Source organism: Rhinolophus ferrumequinum, chromosome 17 (assembly GCF_004115265.2).
Source record: "Rhinolophus ferrumequinum isolate MPI-CBG mRhiFer1 chromosome 17, mRhiFer1_v1.p, whole genome shotgun sequence".
NCBI classification, from domain to species: domain Eukaryota; kingdom Metazoa; phylum Chordata; class Mammalia; order Chiroptera; family Rhinolophidae; genus Rhinolophus; species Rhinolophus ferrumequinum.
The window spans coordinates 3,275,948-3,294,683 of NC_046300.1; the positions used below are offsets into that span (position 1 = coordinate 3,275,948).

The following is an 18,736-nucleotide window of genomic DNA, read 5'->3' on the forward strand; positions in this document are numbered from 1 at the left end:
GGGAAAAAGATATTGAATGAATCGGTGACCTCACTATCTCATTTAGACTCCTTTAGCCGGAGCCCACCAATTATATTCATGTGTGTTTCTATCCTGTCATATGTTCTCATGACTGAATGGTGATGTATATAAACACACATTGAAGAGCTGGCTGCCATGGGACTCAGGGGTATCTCAGGGCAGTAAACTGTCCTGTGTGATGGTTTCATAGTGGACACAGCTTATAACACATTTGCCAAAACCCATACAATTACACAACACAGTGTATCAGTTGGCTTATCAGTTATAACAAATGCACTGCACTAAGGGAAGAGGTTAGTGACGGGGAGGGTGGGGAGAGGACAGAGGTATTCGGGAGCTTTCTGCATATTCTCCATTTTTCCGTTAACCTAAAATTGCTCTAAAAATAGAAGTCTATTAGTTAAAGAAAGAAAGTTAGCTACACTTCTCTGACAATCAGTTCCTCCAGAATGAACACTTCATGCGGGCAGGACGGTGTCTGCTGCGGACACTGTATGTGTGACATTGGAATTGGCATATATAAAAGGCCCACAAGCTCTGATCGGAAACCATTTGGGTCAGAAATGTTTGAGAATTGAGAGTTAACTTTTTTTTCTTATTTTAGAAAAGAAATAAGGTCCACAAAATGTGCCCAGTATTTATAACATCCCCAGCTGAATCTGGGTCAGCACGCCACAATCAAACACATTTATAATTCTGCAGCAAAAAAATATGAATATTCACACTGAGGCTATATATAGCCTCACATCGGTTCAGGTCAGTTTTTGCCTCCCAATGAGTTACAAAATATTTGCATTTGTTGAAACTTCATTTTTCTTTTTCATAACTGGGGCTTGACAGCAAAATCACCCAATTACTTAGTTTTAAAGGAGTAATTAATCCAGTGTTCCTGGAATTTGTCAGGGTTGGAGGTCAGGGTCGGAAGGGGATGTGTTGACAGTTCCCTGGCTGTTCCTTTCCACCGCTACAAACGCTGCCTCCAGCAACACAGAGTGTTTCTGTGGGCAGAGACCTCGTTCAACTCTCGCACTTCCTCACCTCACCGCCATTTCTAAGATCTGGCAGGCCGTCCCATGAGGTCTTCATTCTGTGTGACACAATGTGTGATGGCAGCAGGATTATTGTGTCAACCGGAGAACAAAGAAAGAGGAGGAGAAGAGTTCCCTTCTCATTTGAATTTCCTTCCACTTCCTGCCTGCCTTCAAACATATACCAACTGTCGGTAGACCTCTCTGCTTCTTGTTGCTTAAAATGCTTCTTTGAGGATATGAAAAGGAGGAAGGTGGAGGCAAGGACAAATGAAAGAACATCTTATCCTATGAGCGGCGTGTCTGTCTCCTCTAATATCTGTTTTTCTTCTGCGCCATTCAACTGAACAACCACACGGAACCACATGGAGTACTTATTCAATAAAAATGTTGTGTGCTGGGTACTTACACACACAGGCACTTGTGGTGGGGCTCTGAGCACCCCTGGCTATTTATTTTATAAAGACTAGCAAGGCTAAATCGTATTTGTAGTGATAGTTTGACAGCTGTCCAGTCATCATGTCTACAATCAGTGATTCAATTTTAAAGGAATGTTCTCACACTTGGGAAAATCAATGTTACAGTGTTTCATTTGTTTCTGAATTTCCTTAGGTTATTGCCCATACATTTTGTGAGTAATTTGGATCCGCGGAGATGCTGCTGACCTTACAGTTTTTAGCCAAAATGAATTTCCATGATCATCAGGAAGGCTGGAGGAGAAGGCTCGCAGCCAGCTGGATGGAGTGGGCCCTGTGTGTGCCCTTCTTGGAACATTCTGGTGGCAGAATGAATACTATTTCTCCCTGCTGGGCTTCCCCCGCAATAGGAGTGGTGAGAAGGAGAAAGTGGCAATGAGCGTGACTGTGGGACCACGCGCAGTAAACCGGCTACGGGACGACCCCTTCCCTGTCCCTGGTGACCTGGCCTGGCTCTGTCATCCCAGAAGGCCACATGTGCGTGTGGGGACACACACAGAGCAGTTACTCTGTTGGTGGATCAAGAGCTCCACAGGCTGCAGAGTCCAAGACAGAACGTGGCAGAGCCCCTTGGGTTTGTGTCCGGGTTCCTCTGTGCATGCCGATGCAGCAGTCTCCCCACTTTCAGATGTGACCCAGACAGAACTCACCTCTGAACCCCCGGCTCTCATTCTGAGCTCATTTTCAAGCCCCGTGTGCCCTGTTAGGTTACTTCCCAAATTGAGACTGTGGCCACGTAGGTAAGTATTTCTGGCCAAGACCAGGTGTTTCATCAAACCTCCCACCTGAGTTGTCGGAAGCTGAACTGTGTGTTACAGGCTGGGTTCCTCGGCTGTTCGGGCAGCACGTGGGACCTGCCACCAAGATAAAGGGTCTGAAAGCCCTCAGGATCCAGTCCACAGCGATGACAAGCAGGCTGGAGTCTGGTGTTTTTCGTTTTCTGCAATGAAACCACAGTGTCGCATCTTTGTGCTTTCCCAGTAGAGGCCGCTCACTGAGTTGCCAACAAACGAAAACGATTTCCAGCAGAAGTGCCCCGACCTAAGGGGGATGCAGGAAAACGTGGCCTTTGGCCCCACCCCGCTGGAAGGTGCGGAGTGATCTGACGCACAGAACAGAACTGCGGGGGTGTTTTTCTTCACCTCTGGCCTTCATTGGTTTAGGGTTGAAAGCCACCTGTGCTCAGTTCGTAAGGTCAGGTGCTGGTTTTCCAGCGGTAGGACGCACAACGGTGAGCTCTGATCATGAAAGTCCAGTGGGTCTGGCAGGGGCTCAAGGCCCTGCCTTTCGAGCACCCGGGTAAGATGGTACTGATGTAGGAGAATTCTGGACCACACTTTGAGGGATGTTTATTTTAGGCACATCTTGACTTTTTACTAAGTTGCCTTCCATGAAATATTTATCCTGAGAGCATACCTGCTGTCTGATACGGCTCAGCCCCTAATGCCTTTCCTCCCCACCTCAGCGGCCTTTTAGGATGATTCATACATGCTGTCTAAAAAAAGAACTGCGGTCAGCGTCGGGGGATTTTTCAAGCAGTCCCTCCCCACTAGCTCGCTCCTTTGTGCCTGTTGTCTTTGCTGGCCTTTCACTCCAAGTCCAGACGTCGCTCTGCACTTGCTCCTGTAACCAGGGCTCTAGGGCCTCTGCTTTGCTTCCTTGGGTCCACGGTCAACTAAGATTCAGTCTTATTGTTCTCTGTTCAGTCTCAGCAAACCTCGGGTCAGCTCCGTCTCTTCCCAATCCGTAACCCCATTGGGCTCTGGTGGCCTAACTGGGCAGCATCCTGCCTGCCTGAGAGAGAAGCTTAGGGACATGCAGAAAGGAGCCAGGTCAATGCAAAGGAAAGAGAGGGAAAGCTGCGGAGAGAGAAGAAGAGAGAGGGGAGAGAGAGAAGGAGAAGGGAGAGGAAGAAAGTGACATCATTGATGGCTCAAAGCTACAGATAAAGTAAGTGATACCTAGCTGTGGAGAGGTGTCTTATTACTGCTTTCTTAGAGGATCATTTTATTTTTAGGTGAAAATTATTTTTATTTCCATAGCAGATATAGTACATTTGTAGTCTGTGACCTGGGAAATACATTTGGGATTAAATAATCTCTTCCAATCTAAAATTCTGTGTGCTTCTATCTATCTCTTTCCGTAATCCAAAATTTGTAAGAGCAGCCTTGGGACTACATTTTGTTTCTGGGACACTGGCAGGAGGACTCAGGAAGAAGCTGGCTGGCATTGATTTTTGTCTCCTCCAAAAAATTAGATTTTAAAAAGAAAAGAATCAAATGTGAAAAGGAGGTTGAGAATCACTGATCGAGAGCAGTGTTTTCTGATAACTTTCACTATCTGATGAACAAAAGGGGAGAAGGGTTAAGAGTTGCCTGACCTTTAACCTAAATACGTTTCTGGTCCTGAAATGTCTGCTGTTTTCTGAAAACCCTAAGGTTTGTCACTCTTTCTTGAAGCATGAAAGGGGGTTTTCCTTTGCTTAGTTCTCCTCTCTTACACAGAACTTGTGTGCTGCTCAATTGGAGGGAACGCGGGTGGGCGGAGTGGCCGGAGTAGCCTGGTGACTGATGGGCAGAAGTCAGGACACCACTACGTACCTAGATTTGCACCGAAACCCCACGCTGGGGCTGAGGTCACTGGTCTGGAAGGTCTAAGACTGTATCTGGGCTGTTGGCAACCTGACTGCTCCCCCTTCTTCTTAACCATCGTTTTAGAGAATTCCCAGAAGGATCAAGATCATTGCCCACAGAGCCCCTGGGAGCCCTCTGATAACAACGTGAGCCCATTCCCCCAGCTTCTCCAAGACGTGTGGGTATGAGGGTGACTTTTCAGCCGTCTGGGATCCCACACATATGAACATCAATCCCACATCCATCACTTAAATAAGAAGAGATTCGTGACTTCAGAATAAAGGGTAGTGCTCATAGCAGGAACGTATGTGATTCAAGTGACGAGAAGACGGCACTGCAGGGCAGTGGACTCGTGGGTCTCCCTGAGGACGTCTCTTCTGTGGCAATTCAGGGCTGTCCTTGCGAGTCCTCACACTTGGCTGCTGGAGTTCAACGATGAGTGCTCTCAGGAAGGGTAGCTACATCCCACCTTTCGTCCCATACCTTGGCAAACCTATCCATTCTCTTTGCAGTGTCAGTTTTATAGTTGCCTTTCCTGGCTGAATTTCTTTCTGGGAATGTCGTCAAGCAAGGTTGATCAGACTTTGCCCAACAGCGGAAGTCCAGGAATGGGTCCAAAGCCAGGGCTGGTTGACGTTCTGCTCTCAGGGAATGGAGAGCTGGGAGCAGAAGGGGCAGTGTTAGTGGACTTCAAATCTTCACATACGAAAGAATGCCCAGGAGAGCTAGCTGAAAAGGCAGGCCATGGACCCAGGTTTTTCTGTAGTCATCCTGGACGAGGGTTTCAGCCAGCAAGCATGGCACGACTACAGTGCGGGTGGTCCAGCACCCCTTTGAGACCTGTTGGCTTATTAAAGCCTTGTCCTCTGTCATTTTCTGAGATATCCCTTTACCTCTCTAGGCTGAAAATCATGGCCCCTCCTCTCGTTACACAGAACAACTTACTGTGATAAAGGAAAGTTTGAACTTATCTTCTAGACTTTGAAAATGGCACATGCAGAGTCTTTTGTGTGTACCTTCAAGACACTTGGAGGTCCCTTTGTGGCTACTACACAAAGATAGAACAAGCTTAGTGATACCTCCCTCCATGTTTCATCTAAGAATGTCACTTTTGGGACTTTGTCACCCAGGCACCTCAAGGTTTGGGGGAAATAAAGGAACTCTGGAACTCTTTTTGTTTCCTCAAAAAAAATTGGTAATCTTTGTCTAAAGGCTTTGCAGTTAGGAAATCTGTTTTCTACACCTGGGTAGCTAAACTTCCTACAATGTCTACCTTCATCTTTGTGAAACTACATAGCTCATGCTTGAAAGGCTGTGGCTTTCCTTAGATGAGAACTGAAATACTGTCCTCTTTATGCTAATGTTTGTCTCCAGGCAGTAAGCTTTGTTAACCAAGAGAAAATAAAAACTTTAGATGAAATGCGTTATTTATAGTGAATGCAAAGCATCATTATTATCAATTCTTGTTACAAAATCCACAGAAAAAAAATATCCTTTTTGTTATTTAAATATGGCATGGAGACATTGAGAAATAGTACAGATGTTAGCCCCCAGCCTCTCAGCTGCATCCTGGATAAGCATTATTATGTTTTATTCTTATTTGGAATTACTTGTAATAGACTGTGTATTTCTGTATGCAATTCAAATCAGGGAACACCAGTGAATTGAGATGATTGATATTATATCTATATATACACACATAATTTTGGAATTGGAACAACAATAGACATATTTCTCTCTTCGAGAAAAATCCACCAAGCGTGCTGCCATGCTAGGGATCTCGCTGAGTAACGCTTGTTACCTAACTCGATGGGCCTCCGATCCACGTAACTCTTCCCAGTTGAATTGAGCTAACCCTCGACCAGCCTCTAAATGTGTTTTTAACATAACTGCGCACATTTTGAAAATCTGAAAGGTAAATATCTGGCTTTGGGAATATCCAGCCTCAAGCTGTAAGTATTGAAAGGAGGTACATGTTTGTGCACTGTATTGCACACTTTTATTTTGTATTCTTCAGTAACTCCCATTTTCCTTGTTTAAGTCTCTCATTCGTGTGAGATTTTGTCCATGGCGTGAGGAGAGAGGACGGCGGTGGTAAAAATTCACGACATCTCTGAATTAGACCTTGTGCGCGCGCATGTGTTTATGGGGAAATAATCATGGCTTCTTGCTCAGTCTTCACTGGTGTCGAGCCACTGCCCCATGTAATCCAGTCGTTGTAGAGATGACAACATGGAGGCGTAGGGTGTGAGGTGGTTCTCTGCAGGTTGTGGAGTTAGTAGCTGACCCCTGGTGTCTAATCTCAGTTCATGGTTTTTCTGAATCCACATCCTACACGTTGTCACAACAAAGCCATCGGCTGTCCCCTTTCCTCTATAATAAAATAGAATTATGTTTGGTCATCTTGGCTTCTTAATTTTTCTTCTATCCCACCCTCAGCATGTGGATTTTTTTCAAGCCTGAGTTAAAAGCCTCGAAAGAAACTACCTTACCATGCTTCACTTAGATCTCCAAATGAGCTTCCTTCTTTTTCCTCAGTCCCGATTCACCCGAGTGAATCCAGTCTCATCCTGTCACCTGTCAACAAAAGGCTGGTTATGAAGGTTTTCCAGGATAGCAGTTGTAATTCACACTCTTCAAAATAATCACATCTAAGGGGAAAATGGATTGTCAGCTATGGGGCGATATTCAATATTACTTTACATCAGCGCCACTGGCCCTCTGATTGAATGCATTAAAAAGTGAGAAAAAATGACTCTCAACCAGAACAAGTCCTTACTGACTATCTTCTATGTATAAGCTGTTGTACTTGGTAGCACAGAACGTGGACAAATGAGTAGTATACGGTCGTGCTCCCAAGGATCTTACAGTCCAAAGAAGGCAAAAGAAGGTGCAGATGCTCTAGAGAGAAAAAAATGGTGTCCACAGAGAGACATAATTTAAGAGTCATAGAGTTAAAGGAAGAAAGTGAAGGTCTAGAAAAGTCTTCTAGAAAAAAAAAGGACTTAAATTAGATTTTGAAGAATGAAAATTAACATTCATGAATATACATGGTGAGATGCATTTTGGCTAATATAGTAACCCATATTAATTATGGGTTACTCTAGAAGCACACGTACTCTACATTGCTGCTTAAAGTGTAGTTTGTGGATTATTCTAGTCTTTGTTGCTGTTCCATGACAAACTAATTTTCATGCATCTGTTTTTTTTTTCTTGTTGAGAGAAAGCATTTAGAAACTTCTACATCATTATATACACACACATATCATTGAGCTAGCTACAGACCACTCTGAGCGTTACTGAGTCTGTCAGCTCAGTCACATATGGTTCCAAGCCACGTGATACTCACACAAGCATCCCCATATGTGGGTCCATAACACTTTGGAAAAAAACAAACAACTGGTCATTCACCACAGATAATTTGAGAAGCATGACTCCAGGTTGTTTCATTTACCTTCATAGCCAATTTAAGGAAGTTTTATACCCACTTTATCAGCACAGACCTGTTTCTCATTCCTAATGTGTTTACAGAGTCATCACTGCTTACTTCCAATTATGTTATCCCATTATAGGGTGGAGACAGTTTAACTTTGTGACAGTAGCATAAAAGGGATATAGGAGGCACAGTGTGTGAGCCAAGTGACAGGGTGGGCTAAAGGCAGATGGACCCAGAAGGAGCAGAGGAGAGAAAAGGGAGTGCCGAGTGGTTCCATGTCTGGAAGTTGTTAGTAAAAAATGAGTTATCAGTGTCAAACGGGAGAGTCTCTTTGTCTCCATGATGTCTTCATGTGAATCCACAGAAGCTTCCTCTTCCCTGAGACATTTCATCCAGAGGCTGAAATTGTGAATGACTATTTTTTGTTTTGTTAGTTTATCTCTTTTATTTTCATGTTGTTTCCTCTTACTGTTCCTATTTGGAAGGTGTTCTTCATTTTTGCACATTTTCTCTTCTCATTTCAGATGACTACACACTGCATGGTCCAGTTTTCATTCAAGAACCAAGTCATGTCATGTTCCCTTTGGACTCTGAGGAGAAAAGAGTGAAGCTCAATTGTGAAGTTAAAGGCAATCCAAGACCTCATATCAGGTTTGTGGATTTCTAAGCATGTGTTCCCAGGTATAGTTTCTATTACTGAAACCAACAAGTACTCATGGAGCACCGATTACATACAGCGCTTTCAGATAGGCATGATGGGATATCCTGAGATGCTAACGACATGGTAGTGTTCCTAAAAAGTTCAGTACCCAACTTCTGTTTCAGGCAGTACTGGGAATTAACTATCCTGACTGGCCCTCTCACTGAGAGCCTTATCATTTCTTAACATCGTATTAAAAAAAAAAAATGCAACCTTTTAAAATGCACCAATAAACTGGCAGGAAAGTAAGAAATACTCAGAAGTCACAAAGTAAGTAGGTTTGGAACCCGGAGAAGAAATTGAACACGACAAGTGGTTTTCACTTTGATGAACTAAGTGAACTGGAGCTTGGATTTCGCAGCTTCACAGGGCTCTGGGGTCACAGGACAAAGCCTCAACTCAACCAAGAGGAGACTCTAACCTGAGAATGCTTCCCAAAATAGACTTGAGTCCCAAGGGCTCTATCCTTAGAGTAAATGTAACAAGAACTAAACTTGCTGCCCTCCTACAAGGGAGTGTAAAGCAAAAGTAACTGCCTATTTCAACCTTGGTGCTAAGTGGTTTTAGCAGCAGATGAGACACAGCTGAAAGGAGAATTAGTAAACTGCAAGATAGATCTGAAGAAATCATCCAAAGGCAGCGGAAAGGAGGAGAGGGAGAAAGAAGGAGGTGGGGAGAGAGAGGAAGAGGGAGATGGGGGGCAAGAGAGAGAGAGAAAGAGAGGGAAGAAGGTTGAGAGAAAACATTTACACATATCTAATAAGAGTTCCACAAGGAAAGGCAAGGGAGAATGAGATGGAGGCAATGTTTAAAGAGAAGGCTAAGAATTTTTCTGAGCTAACTAAAAATTCAAGCTCTAGTTTTAGGAAGCCCAGTGAACTGAATTCCAAGCAGTACAAATAAAAATAAAGCCTCATCTAGAATTATCGTAGTGAAATAGCAGAACACCAAGTGGGAGACATGATCATAAAAATACCCAGAGCTGTAATTTGGATGACCTTCAAAGGATGACAATTAAACCAGCAGCTGACTTGTCAGTAGCAACAGAAAAAGCTAGATAGAACACAGAACCTTCAATATGCTGAGAGCACTTAACTGTCATATTTCTTTACAGCAGAGATACTTTTTAAAAAGGAGAACAAAGTAAGTGTGTTTTTAGGCAAAAACTGAAGTTTGACTCCAGCAGACAGACTCTCACTGAAGAAAATTATAAAAGATATCCTTTAAGCAGAATAAAAGTGATCCAAGGAAGAATAACTGAGATGTAAGAACAAGTGATAAGTAAAGCAAGTAGTCAAGGATAATATTTCCACATAAAAATCAATTGCACTAACTAATAAAAATAGTAAAAACAATACTGTCCTGAGATGATAAAAAAGAAAAATTAAAAGTCATGAAATATACTAGAAATAAATTGAGAAGTGATATACTGCACAATGGACTATCCATATGGTTAAAAAAAATGAAATAAATTTGGACCCCTACCTCAGTATGTACAAAGATCAATTCCAGGTGATCAGAACACCTACAGGGGAAATTTACAACACTTTTAAAAGAAAATAGGCATATGTATTTATGACTTTGGAGGGAAGAAAAGATTTCTCAAATATGACAGAAAAAGCACAAATCGTAAGAGAAAATATTTAACCTCATTAATGTTAAGAACTTTGGTTCAACAGAATTTATTGAGATGAGTAAAATTATAAGCTTCCAACTGGGAGAAGATTTTTTTCATACTATTCTTGGCAATGACTAAAATTCAACGTGTTTAAAGAATTCCCACAAATCAAAAAGTTAAAAACAATTAATCCAGTAGAAGCAGTACCAGGACACCTGGTCGGTTACTTCTAAGAATAAGAATATCAAATATCCATTAAGCGTGTAAACAGATGATCAGTGTTATTAGTGAGCAGAAATATACAAATTGAACTAAAATGACACACTCTCAAATCTACCAGATTGACAGAAATTTAGAAATTGAATAAATAAATATAAGCCGGTATATTCCTAGCAGGTAACGGGAGGAGGCAGTAGTGAAAATGGAGGTGTTACAGCTGCAACAACACGACTGAGTAAACAAAGCTTGTCACTAAAGAACAGGGAGTACAATTCTGTATTTATGAATTTGAAAAGCAGTTAAGACAGCAGCTGTGTAAGGATAGTAACATACGTGACAAAATCATTATGAAAATCGAAAGCCAAAATTAAAGATGATATTAACAGTTGAGAGGGGACAGTGACTGGCGTCAAACTGGATACAGAAGACTTCGAAAGTAATAATATTGCTCTTCTGAGCACGGAGCTTTATTGTCCCATGATTCTTCATAACTTACATATATCTCACGAATATTATTTTGCCTCTTGAAATTTAATGATAAAAACTTCAAGCTAATAACCAATTTCTAATAGTATGTAAAAACCAAAAGGATACATAACATAAGCCATCATTGAGGGAAGGAAGAGACTGGAGTCTTCAAGGATTCACAGAAGTGGGATCTGATCTGAGAAAGGTGGTTTTCAAACAAAAAGCTGGCAAAGGACTCCCCATCCAAGTTAAGGCATGGGGGTATTGGCAGACCGAGAATCATTTTAGAATTTAACTTGTGTGCCCATTCATTCATTCATCAAACACATCATCATGCACCAGACTACCCAGTGTTTCCAAACTGAATTCCAGGGTACATGAGTTAGCTCAGGAATTACTGGGGTGAGTATCTACAGAGTTGATCCCCGAGGTTCCACCGCAGCAGCTCTGCCTTGACCTGGCTGTGTATCAGGATTCTAACGAGTACGTCTTCTAGGAAGCATGTTGAAACCACCATGGTAAGGTAAGCAGATGCAATGTACCAGGCCCTGCGTTGGTTTGGAGTAGTCAGAGATTAATGAACGGCACGTTCCGGTCGTGTGCTTCTGGGGGACTGCCTGGGGGTGGGAGTGGTAAAGTCCTATGCTGTACGTGCAAAGGGGGTGCCAAGGGGCTCCATGTTCTAGCCCACCCTGGAGGAAGGAAAGACTGCTTCAGGCTGGAAAGGGAACTGAAAATTTCACAGAAAAGTTTAACTGACTGGAGGCGAATGATCTCTTGCCATATGGATGAGGAAAAGAAGTACATTCCAGAAGAAGAAAACAGCGACTCTCTAGTGGCCATATAATTCGGGTGAACATATAATTTAGCACCAAATCAGGCCACTGTTGATAATTACTCTAGGACAGCAGGTGTGAACCCAGCACTACCTTGGACAAACCAGAATTGTAGCGATTCTCCCTATAACAGGTTGAATTCAAGGCTAAATCAAACATTTTAAAATGCTTTATGTCGTCAGAGAAAAGAAAAAAAAGAAAGAGGCAAGGTTCCTCCATGCATAAATGATGAGTTTAATGGCCCCAGCTTTTAGTGTACAGCCAAGTGTAAGTTCACAATCAGCCATAAATGGAAATGAGTTCTGCAGCAGAATTTGGCAAGTTGCTGCTTTGTTTCTCCCCAAACTGTGACCTTTAATTAACATTACTTTTGTAACATTGTATTTCCAGATACTGGGGCTTGCTTTATCATTTAAAACAAGCAAGGGAACAGAAACCTATTATGTTTCTAAAGACTGCCAGGAGAAGCTGAGAAGAACACTTTTAATCAAATGCACTGACAATTGGCTGCAGTGCACTTTGTTTTCCTCCATCCCTGGCAGTTTCTCTGTCACATAAAAGCTGATTGGTCCCTGGGAGCTAGATACTTCCTCTCCTTAAAGGAGACACCAAGGAAAGCATGGAGCTTTCTAAGGTGTTTCTGCCTGAACCTTGTCAGTGTTCAGGCCGACTTTCAGGTGCAATTTGAGATGTGCTCTCCATGGGGATCTTTTCTCAGCATCACGGTTTCCCTAGCACACCCCCACTGACCTCTCCTCTTTGTGTTTATTCCCTCAGCTAAGCCTGCTCTTTTCCTTTTTCCCTGCCCCTCCATTTTGAAAAGATTGACCCAGACCGAGAAAACTTTGAGAAGTTTTGACGTGTGCCAACTTCCCTTGTATGAAAGTTCCCAAAGGACAGGTGACATTACTTGTGGCACTCAGCTTCCCTATCCAGCCAGAAAGAGCAGTCACGTACTTGGTTGGAGTACTTTTCCTGTAAGGTTTGTATTCACCTTAGTGTGCAGACAACAAATTCCAAGTCAGAGAGGTCCTGCCCCTCCGTCAGTGCCAAGTTGAAACAGTAAACAAAGAAAGAGGCTTTCGCTACAGCCAATCCCACAGATGGCTTCCCAGCCAGTTCCGCAATACTATACCTTCTAGAGCTTCAGAACTGGGTCACGATTTCCCAAGTGATTCATAAATCAGCTTCTGAGATTCCCTGATTTGCCCTGGCCTTTGGAAGAATCTCTTTGTTCCAAATGGGTACCGTCTCTGTATTACCAGTACTTAAAACAGTCCTCAAACATTGAAAATAAATGGTGAAATTTCCAAGAGTGTCGCAGTCTGGAATAAGATATGGAATTCAATGCAATCCACATTCAATTGGAATGAACGGTGACTGCATCGCAATAAAACTAGGTAGAGTGCTTTGTAATGGAGACCCGGCTGCATTTCACAGCAGGCACTTTATTTTCTAAATAATTCCTTTGCCTTTGCTGTCCGTATGTAAAAGCTGACACTGAAGGAGATTAGGGACTCTGTGCAGAGCACTTTGGTTGAGGCAACGGGTGTAGACAAACCCACACAGCCTTTCGCATTATCCCCAAAACCACTTTTCTGAAAAGACTCCTGTGGTCTCAGTCCTGAATTCCACACTCTGCTTGCAGCTCACATTATACTGCAATTTCCTCTTTGAGTTCTTAGATTTGTCATATTAAATTGCTCAACTATCATTTGAAGTGAGAGTTATGGCTGAGACGTGATCAGCTGACAAAAAAAAAAACTGTCTAAGGCAGGCAGGCAGCTCTGGAGATTCATGTGCACATAGACCCGCTGAAATAGAACCCAGCTGTTCTCTTTTTATTGCTTATTACTTTCTTGTCTGTGTCAGAACACAGAGAGAATTACTCTCCAGCTTAAAAACAATGTCAGCCTCTAATACCCATCTTCTTATAAGCAAACACATAAAGAGCTATGGCCCCTTCCGGGCTTCTGGCCCACCTTTCCCACACTTAGTGTTTATAAGATTTTACGTCTCAGAGACATAGATGTGGACAAACATATCCCGCTGTGCAGTGGTGAACCAGAATGCTTCATAAATTATGTATACACAAAGCAAAAATATCCAGCAAAGAAGTAAAATATCTAGTCAAGTGCACGAACACTTATGGAGCCCAAGGAGAGTGTCAAGTTCGAGGTCACTAAAGGAGAACACAGCTGTGATCTAGGCGGGTCACCCACAGTGAAGGCAGAATTCCTACAGAGCGGAGTGCAGGGAATTCTGTGGGAGATCGGAGACAAGTTCTGTTTCCGTTAGGAATAGTGAGGAAGACCTCATTGGAAGAGGTGTCCTTGAAGTGACCTTGAAGTATGTGAGATCTCCACAGAATGGGATCATTCAGTCTTTAAAATTCTGGTTTTGTTGATACCCAAATCGTGAAACTAACTGGCCTGCATTTTTCTACTGAAATCCTTCTGCGTTGTGCACACCAGCCATAGGACCCCAGAATAGGCATGTCTCCCATTCATTACTCCGGTGATTGCTTCTGATCCATTTCCTTTGTGCTCCTGTGTCTCCTTATTTTGGGGTCTCCCAATGTGAATGCTACTGTGAGACTGTTGATAGGTCAGAAGCTCCAACTATGCGATTTTCATTACCTGTTATTCAGTGTAGGATTTGGGAGGGAGGGGAAAGATAAGATAGTCATTGATTTGTATTAGCTCCGAAGTCACTAAGTATCCAAGTGACTTACTGGTGAAGATAGGCTCTCTTTGAAATGGCATTGGCTATTTAAAAAAAAAAAAAGATTTTATTACTAAAGATTTGCTGTTTAAATGTGTGAGTCCCACGAGAACTAATGTACTGGGCCAAACACTAGTCAGATACACAGATGATCTAAGTAAACAAACAGAGGGCAACAGAACTCTGCAATGGCCTCATCTGCAGCTTCCCCGGCTGGTTGATTGATGCTTGACGGCCGGTGGCTCCGGTGATCTTCCTTAAAGCTAGTTCAGGCCCTAAGACAGCTCTAGATCAATAGAGCTCCTCGGCTTTGCACTCAGCCATTGCAGTCATATTAAGGACCAAATCAAAGCAACCGGGCTGCAATTTCATCAAATACTCAGCAATCTACCTGAAAGTGGTATCCCGTGATCTATAGAGACCCTTTTGAAGAATAACTGCAAAGCACAGAAAGGGCTTTTACTGAGGAGCCCTGTTCGAAGACAGTTGTGCAAGATGCAATGAGGAATTTCAAAAAAAAAAAAAAAAGAAAACAAAAACAAAGTGAAGTGTGTGTAGCATCGTAATCATTATAGTCACAAAGACAAGTGTTCAAATCCCCATACCATTTGTTACTGGAAAGGACCCGCTCTCTCTCTCAGGGTTTACATCGTCACCATTGCTAGGTAGAGCTTTTTAATAGTTTACTCTGGTTAAAAAAAAAAGTCATGGTATTTCATGCTCTTTATAGTTTTTATATATTTTGGACAATTCCGAAATATTGATTAATATCACAAGGCTGTGTCTACTGGCATTTTTATACTGTAGGTGGAAGTTAAATGGAACGGATGTTGACCTCGGTACGGATTTCCGCCACAGTGTTGTTGAAGGAAGCTTGCTGATCACTAACCCCAATGCAACCCAAGATGCTGGGATGTACCAGTGCATAGCAGCAAACTCGTTCGGAACCGTTGTCAGCAGAGAAGCAAGGCTTCAGTTTGCCTGTAAGTAGTAATGATGTCCTGCTGCAACTATTACTTTGAGTGTTGGCGCCATTGTACCAGGAGCCCTCAAAACTGTGTGTTTTCAAAAACCAAATAGATCTTAATTTGCTATATCATCTTCTTCAACCTTTTCTCATATTTGGGGAATACCTTCCTTGTAGGGTGAATTGTAAATCTGCATTGGGAGATGTATGCCTCTGTATTTGTAACGATTGAAAGAGATTGACTGTATGATAGTTTGGTTACGTGATGCTCTACAGACACATAAATTCCCATCACACTCAAATTTACACACATGTAAATTTACATATATGACAAAACACACACACACACGCTGTCATGCAGGGCGGCCTGCGGGGCCTCTAGTCCCACTCCCCAAACAAGAACGCAGGACATGGTGAGGCCAAAAAGGAACACCCACGGAGCCATAGGTAGGGGAGTCACACCACTATAGTCTCACTGGAGGCTGGATCCACACAACCTGCAACCTGGCATCCGCTTCTCTGCCTGACAACCGACCGACCGACCAACCAACGGAGCCGTGCCAGTTATATCATGGCTGATTGGCTAACTGGTTATAGCTGACAGCCAACTAGCCACAGCTGACAGCCTTGTACTACCCGAGCCAGCACCTTTCCATGTGAGGTCGAGAGCCTGGAAACTGCTCTCTGGGATTCTACACACACACACACACACACACACACACACACACACACGTGCGCGCGCACGCAGTTGACCTGCCTGTAACTGAATAGTCAATATGAGAAGTATTTAACTATAAAGCTCAGAGTTAGAAAAAACTGCGGTAGTCTATTATTTCTATAATTCTCTATTTTTTTCTTATTTTATAGAATAGGAGCATTTTAAAAACAACTATGATAACAAAAAGTTGATAAATTAAAGCATTACCTTTTATAGTATCCTTTTTATATTTTCACTTTAGAACCTTTAGAAAACAAATTGCCACCTCTTAAGACCGCTATCTAATAAAAGTTCATGAGCATATCAAAGAAAGTGGAATTTAGAAGTAGCAAGTGGAAAATAAAATCCAGGGGCAAGAGTATAGAGGCCTTTGAAGATTGATGACCAGCTGCATTTGTAAGGGTTTATGTATTTGCATATGATTATGCATTTCCTTGCGTAAAATCCCAACTCATAGCAGTGCATTAATGTCAAAGGTTTTATAATTACAAAGTCTGTTAGTAGTAACACTGTAGAATATTCTCATTAACAAAATCCTCTCCGGGAACTCAACATCAAATATACTGAACATCCCGTGCTTAATCTATGATTGCTATTCAGTGGTATTTTTATTAGCTGAGAAACGAATTTTCTAAGTACAAGGAATATATGGGATTCCAGGATTACTTTGTTTGTGAATGTTTCCTGGGAGTCTTCTAAATAGTCTCGGGTGTGCAGAATAATAGGAGGATAGCATGCCTGATTGAGTGCTACAGAACCGAAGTGTTTATTTCTCTTGGTTTCATACAAGTGTAATATCTATACTTACCTTTTAGTAATGACAAGTGAATTTTATTAGATTCATTTTGGGAAATAATCACAGAAATCATCAACACTCAGAGTAGGGAAAGTGTCTGTATTCAAGTACTCTTGTACTTCGTTGATTTTCGGATTTCATACTGTAGGAAATTTTTCAAAAAAACCCAAAAACCAGTAATAACAACAAAAAAGAGACTGACATAGCATTACCGACCTTTTGTTTTTCTAACTTACAACATTTAAACAACTCATTTCCACCTCTTAAGGCTCTCTTTGTGTAAAAGTCCACACATTTATACTACCTAAATATCTGATAGACAGAATCTCATAGTCAAAGTAAGTCATTTAAACACAATAGCTTAGCCTCTGTGAAAGCACTGCCACTCATTCTGTGGCTGAATTGGCCTGAGGACCAGTGTCTGGAATCCACCTGGCTTGTCCCACTTCCTGTGTGATGTGGACCTCCTGCGTCCTTCAGAATCCTTGGCGGATACGCTTAAGATTTTAAAAAGTCTGAAAATAGAAAGCTCACCTCTTCTGCTCTAGTTGTTCCAAAATACAAAACAAACCCAACATCTCTTCCTTAAAAGTAAGCTAAATATCTAAATTTCCATCCTTTCCACTCCCAATGCTTACTGTATGATTTTGGTTAGGCTTTAAATAGGGGAAAATACGATCGTGGCCCTTTATCTCATAATTCTTTTCTTCTCCAGGTACTTAGTTCGCAACCATCTTCTACACAACACACTCAGTTAATAGTTACCGTGTGGAAACGTATCCCATTCTGTGCATGTGGCTTGATCTTTGCAGGAGATGACATTGGGGACAGACAGTAGCATCCATGATGTGAACTTCTTTCTCAGTGAATGCAGCTGACATTGTTACTCACTTTTCTTTAAAGCTCCAGTCTCGTAACTTCATTTTGAACGCACAGTGATGTAAAATCTGAGGATTGGTTTTTCATGAATGTCTCTTAATCCTCAGATTCCCACCCGTGTCATTGCCCGAAATTCAGAGTGTTACATTTACTCCTATTGAATTCACGTGCTGAGTAGTGAACCTTCTTTTTTCCATCAAGGTTGAAATTGTTTTAAATTCTTTTTTTAATCTGATATGTGGATTATCCTATACTGTAGTGTCAGTGGATAATTTGATAAGCATGTGTCCAGTCAAATAATTGATACAGTATGTTGACCAGGACAGGGCAGCATGGCAGTACAGAGCTTCCAGTAAGATGAGACTGAGTTTTTAAGTCACTATTGTTTGCATACTCTTGTGCAGTTAGCTGCAGACTCCTCCAAACGTGCTTCAGCTGAACCCCAGTGTCTCCCACTTGTTCTTAAAGCAAGGAGAGCCTTTGCCAAACACCTTGGAAATCAGGGTGTCCTGTTTCTGCATCAGCCACCCCTACCTGGGCTATGACCCTCTCCTCTAGATCTCCCCTAAGCATTTATCACAAAGCGGCCAGAATAATCTTTAAGCACGTTAGCGAGGTCATTCCATTTTCCAGCTTTATGACTTCTCAGCACTTAGAAAACATCTCAGATTCATTACCATGGTCTCCTTTTAATGTCTATGACAAACCATCTTCTGTACAAGGGTCCTGATCCTCCTGTTCCCTTTCCTGACACGCTTTTGTCCTGACCCTTCACTGGGCTCACTTCTTAAGATCCTTGGTTCTCAGTTGAGCTGTGACTTCCCAAGACGAAGTTTCCATATCACCCCGTCTTACGAAGAAGTACTCCTATTGCTTCTTCTCCTCGCTGTGCTTCCCTTTTCCAGCAACGTCCTGTTTCGTTCACGGCGACTTAGGACAACCTGCAATGATTTTGTACATTTATTTCCTTCTCATTACTTGAGTCTGATGATAGAATCTTTGTTCCAAAAGAGCTGAGACTGTCTTGTCCATCCTTGTATCGCCAGAGTCTAGGACACTTTATGTGGATGAAAAAGAGAATTCCTTTAGTGTCTATCCAGTGACAACGCAAAGAAAATATATGTGTAAAGTTATTTAGGGCACGATGTATTTCTATAAACCCACGCTCTTTATAGTGTCGTCATTTTTTGGTGCTCAACCTTTTGATCATCAAATCT

The 18,736-nt window shown here is 42.2% G+C and overlaps 1 protein-coding gene across 8 annotated transcripts in view; it reads left to right on the top strand.

Annotated features, from left to right (window-relative positions):
- CNTN4 (contactin 4) overlaps nt 1–18,736 on the top strand; it is a 795,376-nt gene that overhangs the window by 521,438 nt on the left and 255,202 nt on the right. For all 8 annotated transcript variants that reach the window (XM_033132994.1, XM_033132996.1, XM_033132995.1 and 5 more), the window contains 2 exons: nt 8,119–8,245; nt 14,967–15,142. In XM_033132994.1, coding sequence (XP_032988885.1) covers nt 8,119–8,245; nt 14,967–15,142 — 303 coding nt within the window. The remainder of the gene's footprint in view (nt 1–8,118; nt 8,246–14,966; nt 15,143–18,736) is intronic.